The 17471-nt window shown below is 38.8% G+C and overlaps 2 protein-coding genes across 2 annotated transcripts in view; both read right to left on the reverse strand.

Moving 5' to 3' along the window:
• Positions 1-588: 588 nt before the first annotated feature.
• On the reverse strand, positions 589-4157 carry SEMG2 (semenogelin II). The gene is made up of 3 exons (XM_011928961.1): positions 3859-4157; positions 1549-3616; positions 589-684 (listed from the first exon to the last, which is right to left on the reverse strand). The coding sequence occupies exons 1-2, from the start codon at positions 4004-4006 to the stop codon at positions 1593-1595; spliced, it is 2172 nt and encodes a 723-aa protein (XP_011784351.1). The 5' UTR covers positions 4007-4157; the 3' UTR covers positions 589-684; positions 1549-1592.
• Positions 4158-16021: 11864 nt separating this feature from the next.
• SEMG1 (semenogelin I) overlaps positions 16022-17471 on the reverse strand; it is a 3702-nt gene continuing 2252 nt past the window's right edge. The window contains exons 3-4 of the mRNA XM_011928962.1: positions 17067-17471; positions 16022-16189 (exon numbers count right to left, since the gene is read on the reverse strand). Coding sequence (XP_011784352.1) covers positions 17111-17471 — 361 coding nt within the window. The 3' untranslated portion in view covers positions 16022-16189; positions 17067-17110. The remainder of the gene's footprint in view (positions 16190-17066) is intronic.

The raw sequence follows: 17471 nt of genomic DNA on the forward strand, positions 1-17471 counted from the left end.
TTTTTATTATACTTTAAGTTCTAGGGTACATGTGCATAACGTGCAGGTTTGTTACATATGTATACTTGTGCAATGACATTTTAAAATCCACTCACTCTTGCTGAAGTGGTGGAGACTTGACATACTACTCTTTGGTGTAATTGTATCTAAATGTATGCTGTAGGAGTAGGACAATTCTTAAGCTAAGTGAAGGGATGTGCTGCTGTGGACTTGGGGAATACTCATGGCACTAGTAGATCAGGGACTTTCCTAGGGCTTGTTGCAACACATTTTCTCTGTTCTTTCTGGGGGACTGTTAGATCCTGGGGTCCTATTAGTACAGAGGTCACGAGAGACTTTTGGGTTGGCATCAGGAGGTAAATGTGTGCCTAGCAGAGTAATAGCATCTTGTTTTTAGTGTTGGATTTCTATCAATACATCTAGGAATGTGGCTTTGATTACTATTTTCCCTAATACTTCAAAAATATCCCATTCTTTTCTTCGAAAACCATTTTTATCAGAAATGCCCTCAGCCCCTTGAACTACTAGGAATTCAGAGATCACTGGAGCCAAAAGCAGATAAAGCAGAAAATGATCCTTTTATTGGAAATTTGAAGGTGGTGTCATCCACTGGCCAAGCATCTGGGACCACATGGGAGTCTGCATCTCAGAAACATCAAAGACTTCACTGAGGTCAGGTGACACCTAGAGAGAGAAAAGACAACCAGATATGTGAGGATAGTGGAGAGTGGGGGTGAGGATGGGAGAGCTGGAACCCCTGTCCCCTTTAGCACCAACTGCACCAGCCCCCTGATCATTAGGACACCAGATCACTAGTTATCAGCTGGGACCATTGCTTCTGCTGCTTACCCTCTCTTCAGGTAGTGTTACTTATTGCAAAGGGGCATGGAAGAACCATTTCCCCAATCCAGGTTAAAATTTTCCTCTCCTGACATTGCAAGTGTCCAATTAGCACCTGAGATCTCTCACCATCTCCTGCACCTCCCTTTCCACTTCCTTTTTCACAACCTGAACAGGAATCCTTCTTTCTACTCCTATCTTTCCTATATTTGGAGAGAGTGGACTGCTAGTCTTTGGGCTTGTGATCTCTGAAGGAGCATAGATGAACTCTAACAGGGATGCAAGAACATTCATGTACATGCAGAAAGAAAATATTAACTGCTGTAATATTTCATACTATATGAGAAAGAATTTGAGGTTTACTAATCTAAAGTATAAGAATTGACAAGAGTATACCATAAACTCATAAATATGCATATATAGTCGGTGCATGTTCAAAAAAACTTTTAGCAGGTAGGCATGTATAAAAATATTATTGAAGAATACTCAATTAAGAATAGGAATTCTAGGACCCAGTGATAGCCCAAGCATCCTTCCCTGCCACTACCAGGTCCTCTACTCAACCAGGAAATGGTGTTCATCTTCCCACCACTTGTAATACAGCACTTCTATTGATGTGAACAACGGTTATCAGTCCCACCATGTTCCTCGAGAGTCCCCAACCTTGGGACTGGCACCTCTCCTACTTGGTAAGAAAAGAAAACTTACCTTGCTATTGGTCCAGCTTTTCAAGTGGTTTCTAAGCAATAGGGCTATGTAGATATTGGATTTCTGTCTTCATTATACTGTTGTGTCAAAAGATCATCATAGGCAACTTCGTGCTCTATATTTACAGTATTATGTGCCCCACTGGATTTCTGTTGGTATCTGCCTTCTTGTTCATGACTAAGTAGGTCTTGTTCTCTATCTGCAGATTTACCAGAATTTCCTTTTGCATTTTGGCCAGACCATTGATCTTGATTAGGATTTGGTGTCTGGATTTGAGACTTGCCTTCTACTAGCTTTTCAGTTTGGAAAGAAAGACTGCTTTGGGATACGTCTTTCTGAATGCTCTTTCCTCCATAGTTGAGTTGTCTTTCTTCTGTACTTGAAGATGGGTATGATATTTTATTTTCCTTATGGCCATGCTCTTGATCTTGACTAGGAATTGTTACCTGGTTTTGAGACTTGCCATGTATTTTCTCTTCAGTTTGGATAGAAATACTGCCTTTGGATACACTTTTCTGTATGTCCTTTTCTCCACCGTTGAGTCGTCTTTCTTCTGTACTTGAAGATTGGTATGATATTTTATTTTCCTTATGGCCATGCTCTTGATCTTGACTAGGAATTTTTACCTGGGTTTGAGACTTGCCATGTATTTTCTCTTCAGAAATACTGCCTTTGGATACACTTTTCTGTATGTCCTTTTCTCCACCGTTGTGTCGTCTTTCTTCTGTACTTGAAGATTGGTATGATATTTTATTTTTCTTATGGCCATGCTCTTGATCTTGACTAGGAATTTTTACCTGGGTTTGAGACTTGCCATGTATTTTCTCTTCAGTTTGGATAGAAATACTGCCTTTGGATACACTTTTCTGTATGTCCTTTTTTCCACCGTTGAGTTGTCTTTCTTCTGTACTTGAAGATTGGTATGATATTTTATTTTCCTTATGGCCATGCTCTTGATCTTGATTAGAAATTGTTACCTGGTTTTGAGACTCGCCATGTATTTGCTCTTCAGTTTGGATGGAAATACCACCTTTGGATACACCTTTCTGTATGTCCTTTTCTCCACAGTTGAGACGTCTTTCTTCTGTACTTGAAGATTGGTATGATATTTTATTTTCCTTATGGCCATGCTCTTGATCTTGACTAGGAATTGATACCTGGTTTTGAGACTTGCCATATATTTTCTCTTCAGTTTGGATGGAAATGCTGCCTTTGGGTACATCTTTCTGTACACTCTTTTCTCCATGGTTAAATTGTCTTTCTTCTGTACTTGAAGATTGGTATGATACTTTATGTGCCTTCCGGCCATGCTCTTGATCTTGATTGAGATTTTTTGTCTGGTGTTGATTCTTGTTATATACTAGGAGCTCATCTTGGGTAGTAAAAATGTCTTTGGATCCATGTTGGAGTCTGTGCTGATGTGCAGGACGGAGTGAAGTTTGTAGTTTACTTGAATGTTCCTCTCTCACTTCAACCACATTTTGGTAATGCCCTTTATTTCGATGAGAATTTTGAGTCTCACGTTGTTGTTTGTTAGCTACTAGCTCTTCAGTTTGGAGAACATAACTGCTTTGGGATCCACCTTGTGTTCTACCTTTTTGTGCACCAGCGGCTGAAGCTTGTTCTTTACTTAGTCCACGAACCCGTAACCTTTCTTCTGTGTTTGAATATTGGCTGGATATTCCCTTTCCAGATGGGCTATTCCCCTGATTTTGGGAAGGATTTTGTGTCCCATGATGAACTTGGCCTCCTTTACGATGTATAACTATCAGACGAAAATGACGTTTTGGTTTAACATGGTCTCTGCCTTTTTGTTTATAATTGAGCAGTCTTTGAATTCTACCTAGATGTTGTTCTGATTTTGTTGTTTTATGTTGGGCATTCAAATCATACTGCTGACTTTTTCGGGTCCGGTCATGATCATTGGCGTCTACATGATATGTGTGTTGAATAGAAAAACTGCCTTTGGATTCAGTATGTTGTTTGTCTTTTTGTCCAGAATAGTGCTGGCTCCTTTGTCTATGTGGAAATCGGGAAGATCCACTTGATAATTGGCCTTTTGATCCGCCTGGTAATTAATAATAGAAATATATACATTCATTACCTCCAAAGCTCTCTTGCAACTCTTACCTCCCACCTTTTCCTAACAAATTACTGATATTTCCAAAAGCCTACAGCGTTGGGTGGAGAAAAATCAATTCTCATCAAGGAGAAGAATGTGTGCCTGAACAGGTTACTGTTTGCACCCTGAATACCCTTAGAGGCCATTCTTTCTGAGTAGCTTTCCCAAGGCTTACCCTCTCCACTCACCTTTTTGTCCCGTCACAGCTGCTTGCTTCTCCAAGATAAGGAGTAGGGAAAGGACAAAGAGGATGATGGACTTCATCTTGCTTGAAAAATGTTGTCTGAGAACTGAGTGGATCTCTTCATTTATATGTTCCTTGAGTGGGTGTGCCATGGGTGGAGCTGAAATGTCAAAAGGCACTGCCCTTTCATAGCTTATTAGTAAATGCCAACTTCCTCGCCACTGCTCAGTGGGGGATAATGTCAAAGTCCCCAGGGACTTAGCATGGGGACATAATGTCAAAGGCAATTTTTTTTACTTCCAGAATCCCCAGCAAAATGTTATCGGTCCTTGTATATCATCAAGCCAGATCGCTTGCATTACACAGAAGACATTCAGTCCGGAGTAGGAAGGAGACTAGCTTCAGGTTACAAAAGTAACTGGTGGCTGACTATGCCTTCATATTCTAAATAGGTTTCCTTTCTGATGCCATCACTTAAATACTCAATTTTAGGTATAACTCTGTACTTCACCTTGTTTTAAAATAATCCTGAGATGCATTCTGTTTTACTTGAAAAGGAGCAGTCATAGAAGTAGAATGACACAGAAGAGAAAGAAACTTTATGGAAGGCAAAGAAAAAAAGTTTCAACAAATAAATGAGGCACACCAATGTCAAATGTATCTGTGAAGTTCATCACAATAAAGACTGACATGTGTCAAAAACTTTCTAATGTCACTCACTGCTAGTAATGTTAACGAGAGATGAATACACTTGTGTTAGGTTGTCAGTTGAAGGATGGAGTCCAGCTGAAACTATCTCAAGAAGTCTGATTTCATGGTGGAATGAGAGTTGAGGCTGTATCTGGAGGGTGAGGTAAGCTCCAGAGATTTTTTGAAAGGATAAGAAAAATTTAACATGTTTTTATGATGATAGGAACAACTGTTGGAAAAAGAAGTAAGAATATTGGTTTCCAAATTGGATTATTTGATGATATCTACCTAAACAGCAAAATATATTTTTTAAATTAAAGCATTTCATACTTTTGTAATAAACTGCTGCACCCTCCAACAGGCTGTGAGAAATATTTGCCACCTTCAATGGATTAAATAATGTATTGAGAGTGGAGCTAAAGCTAAAATTTTTACCTTGGGTGGAAGCATAAGATTTTTTGCTTTTGTTTTGCTGTGGTGTGTTGTTTTGTTTTGTTTTTTTGCAATTGTGAAAACTTCCTGAAAAATCCAAGGAAGGTTTTTTTTACTTTGACTGAAAAAGTCCTTGTTATGAGCAGACCACAGGAGAAGCAGTAACATTTGAACAGTGACCCTGTATGCATTCAGAACACTGTGGAGGGTAGTTCTGGAGAAAGGATGGCTTGAAAACTTTTTTTCAATTATTCTCTCTTAAAATCCTAACCTTCCTGTAAGCAATGCTATATGGAAGGGGAGAAGGGAAAGGCCAACCACAGAGAAAAATGCTATGCCATCAAACATAAAGCATGTGAGCTACATGGTTTCTCTATGAGCCACTCTGAGATCTTACCAGTTTTATCTGTTTGCCCTAAGGGCAGTAAGTATTTCCTTATGGCAGGGACCCCAAAAGAGAAGAGTAAAGTTTTCCTGGACACAAATTTATTGCTGTATCTGCTAATCACTATAATCTTCCTTACACTTCCCTTAAGGAAATACCAGGAACTGTTCTGTTGCAAGATTACCAGAACAAAGTAGACTCTGAAATATTAATCTTACTTATAGATCAAAAACAAAACTTTCAACTAATCTAGTGTCCAAAAGATACAGATAAAACAAATGTGCACAAGATTTGCAAAAACAAAGCAGGAAAATGCAAACTGGGCATAACATGTGATTATGATACTCATATCATGATTGAGTTTAATGAAATTTGAAAAAAAAGCATTTCAAAATCAAAAATAAATCTATTGATAAAGATGAAAGCAGAAATCAGTAATTTGGAAAGCAGAAACATGGTATAGTGCTGCATACATCTTAGATGTGGTATCATGATTGGGAAAATATCAAATGATAAAAAAAACAAGGAAAAAATAGTAGAATATTTTAAAGTTCACCAAGTAGGAGAGAGGCCACTGACCTTGACACAGCTTATATGCCCCTGTGGCAGCAGAGTAGCTATATGTCCACACTGAGTACCTGAGAAATAGCCCTGTAACACCCTCTCCCTCCACAGACACATCCGTGGCCTGCCCATTGGCCCTGTGCTCCAAATAAGGGCTTGAGAAACAGACTCACAAGCTCCCGTGCTGGACATGACACCACGCTGGCCCAGCTGCCAAAAGGCCATTTCCCAAACCTGAGAAACAGCCCATGGGCCACCCCTAGTGGGCATACCCAAGCCAGCTGAGCAGCTATGTGGTCATGTCCCAGGTCTGAGAAACAGTCTCACAGACTGCTCTGGTGGTCACACCTGCAGGACAACCAAGAAGCTCCGTGCCTGCACCCTAAGCCTACAAAACATCTTCTTGGGCCACCCCTTACAGAAATGCTCAAAGCCTAGCCACGCGGCCATTCAGCTGTGTCAAGTGCCTGAGAAACAGCCCTCTTTCCCCTCTTATCCCCTTCCTCTCATAGGCCATCCAATCAGCCTTACACCCACATCTTGGGCCTGAGAAAAAGCCCAGTAGACTGACCCTGGTAGACATGTCTTCAGACCAGTTGAGCTTCTGTACTTCCATGTCCTGAGACCAAGAAACAGCTTCACAGGCCACCCCTCGCCTGTAGTCATGCACACTGACTGAATAAACATGCGCCCATACTTCCAGCCAGGATAACAGCACTCTTGGCCCCAATGCCGTTGAGTCATACCTTAGTTGAATCACCTACCACGTGGATGCACACACCCCTGACCTGAGAATTAGCACTGGAACCACAGCACTGGTAAAGCCATGCCACTGTAGCAGCACACTCTCTCAACTACAGCGCTGAAAAGCTCTCAATTGGCACAAGTGTGGATTATAGGTGAAGAAACTATGTGGAAATAATACTGCTACATACACCTACAACAAAACCCAACAAACCCAAATGAACTAATACCTAAAGACCCATTCATAAAAATAAGCTTTCACTTATGAAATCTACTCCATAAAATTGGAAGAGGCAACTTTTCCATCAGATGCATAAAATAATAGCAGAAAAGTTCTTGCATCTTGGGAGAGAGATAGAAATCCAGGTCCAGGAAGCTATAAGAACCCTAAATAATTCAACCTAAACAGGTTCTCTCCAAGGCACATTTTAATTGCATTGCTAAAAGTCAGACAAAGATTTTTAAAAGCAGCAAGATAAAAATGTCAAGTCACATATAAGGTAATTCCCATTTGACTAACAGAATTTCTCAGCAGAAACCTTACAGACCGGGAAAGAATGGTATAATATACTCAAATTACCAAAAGAAAAAAATTGTCAGCCAGGAACATCACACTCAGCAAAGATATCCTTTAGAAATGAAGGAGAAATAAAATCTTTTGGAGAGAACAAAAATTAAGGGAGGAGGGTGGCAGAACAAGATGGTGGAATACAAGGCTCCAATGATCCCCTCCGCCCCCAACAAGGTCGCCAATTTAACAAGTATCTGCAGAGAAAGAGCACCTTTATAAGAACCAAAAAATCAGGTGAGCACTCACAGTGACTGATTTTAACTTTATGTCACTGAAAGAGGCACTGAAGGGGTAGGAAAAACACTTGTATCATGATGCCACCCCTCCTTCATCTCCCGGTTGCAGGTATAGGGCACAGAGCATTTCTGTGCATGGGGTGAGAGAAACCACAGCAATTATAAGTTAAAAAGTGGCAGGAATGAAGTTAAAGTAGAGAGTCTTTATTAGTTTTCTTTCTTGTTTGTTTGTTTATGGAAGCAGTGTTAAGTTGTTATCAGTTTAAATAATGGGTTATAAGATAGTATTTGTGAAGTGTGAGTCTTCCAACTGTGTTCTTCTTAGTCAAGATTGTATGGCTATTTGGGATCCCTTGAAATTCCAAATGAATGTTAGAACCCGCTTTTCCATTTCTACAAGAAAGCCATAAAATTTTTTTATGAGAATTGCATTGATTTGGGCCTGGCGCGGTGGCTGTAATCCTAGCACTTTGGGAGGCCGAGGCAGGTGGATTGCCTGAGCTCAGAAGTTCGAGACCAGCTTGGGCAACACGGTGAAACCCCTTCTCTAGTAAAATACAAAAAATTAGCTGGACACGGCAGCGTGCACCTGTAATCCCAGCTACCCAGGAGGCTGAGACAGGAGAATCGCTTGAACCTGGGAGGCGGAGGTTGCAGTGAGCTGAGATCGTGCCAATGCACTTCAGCCTGGGCGACAGAGCAAGACTCTGTCTCAGAAAAAAAAAAAAAAAAAAAAAGAGAATTGCAGTGATTTGATGATCACTTTGGGTTGCATGCCATCTTAACAATATTAAGTCCTCCATTTCACAAATACAGGATCTACATCCATTTATTTAGGTCTTTACTTTCTTGGGGAAATGTTTTGTAGCCTTTAGTGTATAAGACTTACATGTCATGGATAATTTATATTTCTAAGCATTTTGTTTTTTATGACATTCTAAATAGAATCATTTACTGAATTTTAATTTTGAATTTTTCATTATCAATGTATAGAAATACAACCGATTGTTATCTTTTCATCATGGATTCAGCAACATTGGTGATTTCGTTTGTTAGGTCCCATGGTTTCTTAGTTGATGCTTTGGAAATTTTTGCATATGTATTGTCTGCTAATGAAGGTAGTTTCCCTGTTCCTTTTTTTTTAAATTTTATTTTTCTATAAGTTGTTGGGGTACAGGTGTTACTTGGTTGTATGAGTTAAGTTCTTTAGTGGAGATTTGTGAGAACCTGGTGCACCCATCACTCGAGCAGTATACACTGCACCATATTTGTTGTCTTTTTTCCCTCACCCCCCTCCCACTCTTCCCCCCAAGTCCCCCAAGTCCACTGTATCATTCTTATTCCTTTGTGTCCTCATAGGTTAGCTCCCACATATCAATGAGAACATACGATGTTTAATTTTCCATTCCTGAGTTACTTCACTTGGAATAATAATCTCTAATCTCACCCAGATCATTGAAAATGCTGTTAATTCATTCCTTTTTATGGCTGAGTAGTAGTCCATCATATATACATATATGGGCAACACGATGAGATATATATATATGTTCTATGATATGTGCTGCCCATATTGGAATAATGAAACTGGACCCCGTCTCTATCCATATACAAACGTCAACTCAAGATGGATTACAGACTTAAATGTAAGACCCGAAACTATAAAAATCCTAGAAGAAAACTTAAGTAAAATCTCGGCATTGGTCTAGGCTAAGAGTTCATCCCTCATAAGCACAAGAAACAAGACCAAAAATAGACAAATGGGACTTAATTAAACTAAAAATCTTCTTTACAGCAAAAGAAACAATCAACAAGTAAACAGACAACCTGAAGGGCGGGAGAAAATATTTGCAAACTCTACCCCAACAGAGGACTGAGATCAGAATTTATAGTGTATGCAAAAAACTCACCAACAACAAAAATCAAATATTTCCTTAAAAACTGGGCAAAGGATATGAATATACATTTTTCAAAAGAAGACATACAGATGGCCAACAAGCATCTGAAATAGTGCTCAACATCACTAATCATCAGAAAAATGCAAATTAAAACCACAAGAAGATATCATCTTACACTAGTCAGAATGGCTATTATTAAAAAGTAACAAAATAACAAGATGTTGTGAGGATGCAGAGAAAAAAGAATGCTTATACATTGTTGGAGGGAATGTACATTAGTATACGCTCAATGGAAAACAATTTGGTGATTTCTCGAAGAACTAAAAATAGCACTACCATTTGATTCAGCAGTCTCAATACTGGGTATTTACTCAAAGTGAAATAAATTATTATATCAAATAGATACCTGCACTTATGTGATTATTGCAGCACTGTTCACAATAGCAAAGAGATGTAATTAACCTAAGTGTCCATCAGCAGAGGACTGGATAATGAAAATGTTTTTTTATATATATATATGGAATATATATATGGAATAGGTATATGGAATGTATATATGGAATATACATATTGAATAGGTATATGGAATATACATATGGAATATCTATATATGGAATATGTATATGGAATATATATGGAATATATATATGGAATATATATGGAGAATATATATGGAATATAGATACAGAATACAGATATGGAATATAGATATGGAATGTATATGGAATATAGATATGGAATATAGATATATGGAATATGTATGGACTATATAGATATGGAATATGTAGATGGAATATATATATATAGAATATATATATGGAATACTATTTAGCCCTAAGTAAGAATGAAGTCACGTCTTTTACAGCAACCTGGATGGAACTGGAGACCATTATCTTAAGTAAACCACTCAGAAACAGAAAGTCAAGTACCACATATTCTCACTTATAAGTGAGAGCTAAGTAATAAAGACACAGAGTGTGAACTAATAGACACTGGAGACTCAGAATCATGGAAGGATGGGAGGAAGGAGAGGAATGAGAAATTACTTACTGAGTTCATTGTACATTATTTGGATGGTGGTTACACTAAAAGCCCATACTTCACCACTGTGCAATGTATCAGTGCCACAAAACTGCACTTGTACCCCTTAAATTTATACAAATTTAAAAGGAATTCAACCCAAGGCTTACAACAATTCAAGGAGTGTTTTATTAAGAATAACAAGTGAAGCTCAGCAAAAAGAGACAGTTTTGTGACAGTGTAACTTGTTCTTTTCCCATATTTTTGCCCAGCTGTGTGGTATCCTGGAAAGTCAGTAGTCTTGCACTGCAATAGTTGTGAAAACCAACAGCTTAGCATTCACTGAAGGAGAGAAGGATTTCCTCTTTCTGCCTTCAAAATCTTCATCCCTAGGAAATTATCACAAATTTACCCATGTGCCAACTCTTTTAAAAAGCTTTTTTTCTTAAAACATACATTTATCTCATCTAACTCAGAGTGTGGTCTGTGTGGCCAATGCTATCCCAGAGGCAATTATTTTATGTGTATAAATGTAATTGGTACAAGTACAGTTTTGTTAATGGATATATTATATAGTGGTGAAGTCTGGTGTTTTAGTGAAACCATCACTTGAATAATGTACATTGTACTTATTAAGTAATTCTTCATCCCTCTGTCATCCACCCTCTCACCCTTCCAAGTCATCAGTATCTATTATAGCACACTCTATGTCCATGTGTAGACATTATTTAGTTACCACTTATAAGTGAGAACATGCAGTTTTTGACTTTCTGTTTCTGAGTTCTTTCACTGAAAATAATGGCCTCCAGTTCTATCCATGTTGCTGTAAAGAACATGATTTCATTCTGGGGAAGTTTTTTGACCTCATAGCTACTTCAGACACAAGACTAACTAGAGCTAAAAAGAGCATGACCAAAAAACAAAAAGTGAAAACGCAGGAAATGAGGTGTCCAGTGTGTCTTGAAACTCTTCGTGTTACTTTTGGGAATTTAAAAGGCTATATCCATGTGTAGCATTGTATGTTTTCCCCAGTGCTGTGAACATGCTCAGGAAAGGCCTAAGAATGCTCTAATAGTTACCTCTGGCTGAATTCCATGCTCTGTGTGAGTAGGAAGTGAAGTCCAAAGTAGAGTTGTAAACTACTTGCTGCAACAATGAATATATGCCTCATCATATACACACACAACCCCTTGGAAAAGTCCAGGTGAATTACGTAATTTAAGATCATTGCTGTCCACCCATTACCCGACTAGTAAGCTAACAAAACAAAGACTTTAGTGGCTGCACATGACATGTAACATAAACTTCACAAAATTAGTCCAAGAAGGTTACCAAGTGAGTAATCAGCAATGAAAACCTCACAAACAAATGGTGAAGAGATAATCTGTTTCCAAAGCTGCAAATTATATTAGGTAAAAAGTCCAGTTTTATTTAAAAAATTATGAGACGTGCAAAGAAACAGGAAATATTGCCCATACACAGAAAAGAGGGGAAACAATAAATAGAAATATTCCTTTAAGGCTGGGTGCTGCAACTCACGCCTGTAATCACCAAAGTGTAAGCACTTTGGGAGGCCAAGGCAAGTGGATCACCTGAGGTCAGGCGTTCAAGACCACCCTGGCCAACATAGTGAAACCCTGTCTCCACAAAAATACAAAAGAATTAGCTGGGCATAATGGCAGGTGCCAGCAATCTCAGCTACTCTGGAGGCTGAAGCAGGAGAATCGCTTGAACCCGGGAGGTGGAGGTTGCAGTGAGCCGAGATCGTGCCATTGCACTCCAGCCAGAATGACAGAGCAAGATTCTGTCTCAAAAAAAAAAAAAAAAGAAAAAAAAAAAAGAAATGATGTGCAATTTCATTAGTCCTCAGGAAAAATACAAATCAAAACCACAACATGATACCATTTCACACCTTTTGCAATAACTATAATCTTAAAAAACACACAATAGCAAGTGTTGATGAGGATGTGGAGAAACAGCAACATTCAGACATTGCTGGTGGGACTATAAAATGGTAGAGTCATTGTAGAAAAGAGTGTGTCAGTTTCTTCAAGAGTTAAACAGTTTTGCCATGTGACCCCAAAACTCCACTTCCATGATAATACCAAAGAGAACTGAAAATGTATTCACACAAAAATTTGCACATGAATGTCCATAGCAGCATTATCAATAATTAGTAAAAACAAGAGCATCTTGGAAGAAAGGAATCTTGATCTGTACCTTGCATGGAATGCAAATATTAATCAGTTGGAACCATGAACCTTAACATAGATGCTAAACCTATGCAGCTTCTAGGGAAAGATATCACAAACAGAACATTTTTGCAGGCTTGGAAAGGGCAAAAGTTCTTAGACACAGTAGTATCCAATTTAAAAGGGAAAATAGATATATTTGATTCTGTCACACTTTAAAACTTCTACTCTTCTGAATACATCATTAAGAAAATGAAAAAGAAAAAAAAAAAAAAACCCAAACCACACACTGGGAGAAAATTTCACTCCTAGGTGTTTACCACAGATAATTAAAAATACATGTTATCGTATCTTGTACAGGGATTTATGTGATATCTTAATTCACTATCGCTCAATTGGGAACACCAAATATTCATCTATCAGCAGATAAATGGAAGAACAAATATGGAGACTCAAACAATGTAATATTATTCAACAATAAAAAGAATGAACTGCTGACACATACAAAAACAATGAATCTCAAACATTGAATAACAGACACAAAAGGTAATGTTATCATATGATTTCATTATGTAAGGATTAAAAACAAGCAAGTTATTAGTTTCTATATCAGTATAAGATTTGCCCCTGAAGGGCTTCAAGTGAATTTGAAAGGGGCATAAGGCAAGATGAATGTTCTATATGCTCATCTATGTGTTGGGCAACCACATGTATGTGTTTGTCAATCTCTTTCAAACAGATATATAAGATCTGTGCATTTATTTATATGAGTTTTACCTCTATTTCAAAGAACATATAAGAAAAGATTGTTTTGTTGTTATTATTTCCAAATTTGTTGTCCTTCTGGCACTTTTCCCTGAACACTTTGGCTGTGATCATCTCACTGAACACATCTAAGCATCTTTATGAGATGGTTATTATATCCCCTCATTAAGAGGCAGGAGGTCAGTATCAGACATACTGTGGCCCAAGACTATGCAAGTGGTGGGAACCAAAGTTCATGCTAATTGTACCAAAGCACACAGCATTTATGATTCTGGCTCTTTTGCTTGTTTACATGTCAGTTTATGTTTCCCTCCCCCATGCAATCAGCTACATGTCAGGGAAACTGTTTAATGTATTTCTGTCCATACATAGAGGAGAGAATCTGTTCAGCAGACTGTGGCAGGTAATTCTAGCTTCCCTGATGCGAAGGCCCCTAAGCCCATCATAACCTCTCCTTTCTAACTGCTGGGCTGGGAAAATAAAGCAGGTGACTGAGCACGAGGTCTCTATTCTCTTGGAAAGGTAGCAGTGAAGAGAGACAGAGTTCTCACGCCACTATGACAAAGTCTGTAATCACACACCTACAGGCGACATGAAGACATTAAGACCTGATGGAAACTCTTTCTTTCTCTGTCTCTCTCTTTCTTTTTCTTTCTCTTTCTTTCTTTCTTTCCTTCTTTCTTTCTTTCTCTCTTTCTCTTTCTTTTTCTTTCTCTCTCTTTCTTCTCTCTCCTTTCTTTCCTTTCTTTCTTTCTCTTTCTTTTCTTCTTTCTCCTTCCTTCCTTCGTTCCTTCTTTCCTCCCTCTCTGCTCCCTTCCTCCCTCTCTTTCTCTCTCTCTTTCTCTCTTTCATTCATTCTTTCTTTCATTCTTTCTTTCTTTTTCTTTCTTCTTTCTCTTTCTTCCATCAGGAAACAGTACTTTTATTGTACATATGAGACAAACAAAACAACAACAAATGCTTTGCCAGAGTCATACAGCCAAAGAAGTAGAACTAAAAGGAAAATTTATGGTAAGCAATTGCTAATTCTGTACAATTTCTTCTTCACCAAGCTATTGCAGCACACGGGCCATTCAGCTGTGTATGCATGTGCTGCAGGTGTGTGAGAAGTGGAGATGGGTACCTGTGGGCCCACAGCACACCCATATACATATTTCTTGGCTAATCTATACTAGTCCTTAACAATGACATACTTGGTAGATTTTATGACTTAATACACACATAACTGGATGCCTGGCTGTGGTGACAGACAAACAGCTACACCTACTCTTTTGGCTCTTTTGATGAAGTTGACCCTCTGACTTTCAACCTGTTGGCTAGCTTAGGGAATGATTCACTTCTCCTGGAAGATGTCGTGGCTCTTAATAAACTCATGGCTCCTTGGTTGTTGGTATGTGGGGCCCAGGCTAACCCAACTCTGGGCCTATATGATCCATGATTTTGAGGGTGGGCTACAGTGCCGATATCTACTCCAAGTAGGCCTGTGTCGTTCTGAAGCATTCATGTCCATCTGACCTATTCTGGCCCTACCAAATTTACTGCAGCAATGGGCTTCATTAGACACCATCTTTAAGATCTTACTGACCTCCTTTCTTTCTTTTTCCTTCCTTTCTTCTTTCCTTCCTTCTTTCCTTTTCTTCCTTCCTTCCTTCCCTCTTTCCTTTCTTTTCCTTCCTTCCTTCCTTCTTTCCTCTTTCTTTCTTTCTTTCTTTTCTCTCTCTCCTTTCTTTCTTTCTTTTCTTTTCTCTCTCTCCTTCCTTTCTTTTCTTCCCTTCTTCCCTTTCTTTCTTTCTTTCTTTCTTTCTTTCTTTCTTTCTTTCTTTCTTTCTTTCTTTCTTTCTTTCTTTCTTTCTTTCTTTCTTTCGTCCGTCTACAATATTGAGTCAGTAAGTACTATGAAGATTGCTGTGTCAAACTTTTCCATGTTGCAGATGTGGGACTTAAGCTTGCAGGAAAGAACAGATTTAGGTAAAGATATACAGGTTATTGTGGCAGAGTTGGAACTAGAATCCAAATCTCTTATTCTTAGTCTTGTGATTTTCTCACTCCCCTATGTTGGCCTCTTCTCCTGAGGTTTAGCTTTCTCTGGAAACTTTTTTAAAATAGAGGGGGAAAAGACAGTATAGGCAGCAGAATTTCCTTTATGAAGACACCACGTGCCTCAATATTTCTTTGACTGGTGCTCTGGTCTTTCCATCCACAGGTGACATTTTAACCCACTTGCTGTTGCTGAAGTTTTGCAGATTTAACATATCACCTTTGGTGTAATTGCATCTCAATGGATGCTGTAGGGGTAAGACATTCTTAAGCTAAGTGAAGGGATGTGCTACTGTGGAATTGATCACCAGCAGATCAGGGACTTTCCCAGGGCCTGTTGCAATACATTTTCTCTTGTCTTTCTGGGATATTTTTAGTTCCTGGGATCTGATTAGTACCAGGGTCATGAGAGCCTTTAGTGTTGGCCTCAGGTGGTAGACATGTGACTGGCAGACTAACAGCACCCTATTTTTAGTGTTGATTTCTATCAATACATCTAGACATGTGGCTTTGATTACTATTCTCCCTAGTGCTTCAAAAATATCCCTTTATTTTCTTTCAAAACCATTTATATTAGAAATGCCCTCAACCCCTTGAGCGACTAGGAATCCAGAGAAAACAGGAGTCAAAAGCAGATGAAGCAGAAAATGATCTCTTTATTGGAAGTTTGAAGGGGCTTCAGGTTGAGAAAGCCTAATTCAAGGAAGCATGGGCAGGTGGTGTCATCCATGGACCAAGAATCTGAAACTACATGGGAGTGTGCATCTCAGAAACATCACAGAATTCACTGAGGTCCAGTGATACCTAGAGAGAAAGAAGAGAATCAATGATGTGAGTATAGTAAAAAGTGAAGGGTGGGGATGGTAGCTGGGCCCCCTGTCCCCTTCACCTCCAGTTGTACCAGCCCTCTATTACTAGGATACCAGGTCACTAGTTGCCAGCCAAGGCCACTATTTCTGCTACTTGCCCTCTCTTCAAGTGCAGTGTTACTTATTGCAAAGAGGCAGGGAAGCACCATTACCCCTCTCAGGGCTTCAATTTTCTTCTCCTGATGTTGCAAACATCCAGTTGGCCCATGAGATCCCTCACCATCTCTTGTGTCTCCCTTTCCATCTCCTCTTTCACAACATGAACAGGGATCTTTCTACTTATCTCTTTCCTGCATTCTGAGAGGGAGGACTGCTAGTCTTTGGGCTTGTGGTCTCTGAAGGAGCATAGATGAACCCTAACAGGGATGCAAGAACATCCATTGGTGGGCAGAAAGAAAATATTAACTGCTGTAATCCTTTACACTATATAGGAAATAAATTGAGGTTTACTAACCTAAAGTATAAGAACTGACAAGAGTATACTATAAACTTATAAATATGCATATGTAGTCAGTACAGGTTCAAAAAAACCTTTAGCAGGTAGGCATATACAAAAAAAAATTATTGAAAAATATTCAATTAAGGATAGGAATTCTAGGACCTCATGATAGGCCAAACATCCTTCTGTGTCACTACCAGACCCTTTCCTCACCAGGGAATTGTGAGGCTCATCTTCCTACCACTTGTTATACAGCACTTCTATTGGTGTGAACAAGGGTTATCATTCCTACAAAAGTCCTGGAGAGTCCCCAACAATTCTAAACATTGGGAGAGGTATCTCCCCTATTTGCTAAAAAAAAAAAAAAAATTACCTTAATATTGATCCATCCTTTCACATGGTTACTGAATGGTGGGTTTATGTAGATAATGGGTTTCTGTCGTAGTTATGACGTTGTACCGAATGACGATCACTGTCATCTTCATGCTCTATAATTACAACATTCAGTACCCTATGAGGTCCATGTTGGTGCCTGACTTTTTGTTCATGACTGAGTAGGTCTTGTTCTCTATTTGTAGATTGGCCAGACTCTCCTTTTGCATTTTCACCACGCCATGACTGTTGCTTAGGATTTGGTGCCTGGATTTGAGATTTGCCTGCTACTAGGTTTTCAGTTTGGCTATAAATACTGCTTTGGGATACATCTTTCTGAACACCATTTTCTCCATAGTGGAGTCGTCTTTCTTCTGTACTTGAAGATTGGTATGATATTTTATTT

This window comes from Colobus angolensis, unplaced genomic scaffold, assembly GCF_000951035.1.
Source record: "Colobus angolensis palliatus isolate OR3802 unplaced genomic scaffold, Cang.pa_1.0 Scaffold8, whole genome shotgun sequence".
NCBI classification, from domain to species: Eukaryota; Metazoa; Chordata; class Mammalia; order Primates; family Cercopithecidae; genus Colobus; species Colobus angolensis.

What these genes read in the sequence shown, in the direction of transcription:
- SEMG2 (XM_011928961.1), bottom strand. Translation starts at nt 4,006, where the DNA reads ATGGCACACCCACTCAAGGAACATATAAATGAAGAGATCCACTCAGTT. An exon ending in AGCTGTGACGGGACAAAAAG is followed by an intron (nt 3,617 to 3,858) that starts GTGAGTGGAGAG and finishes ATTAATTACCAG; the next exon opens with GCGGATCAAAAGGCCAATTA.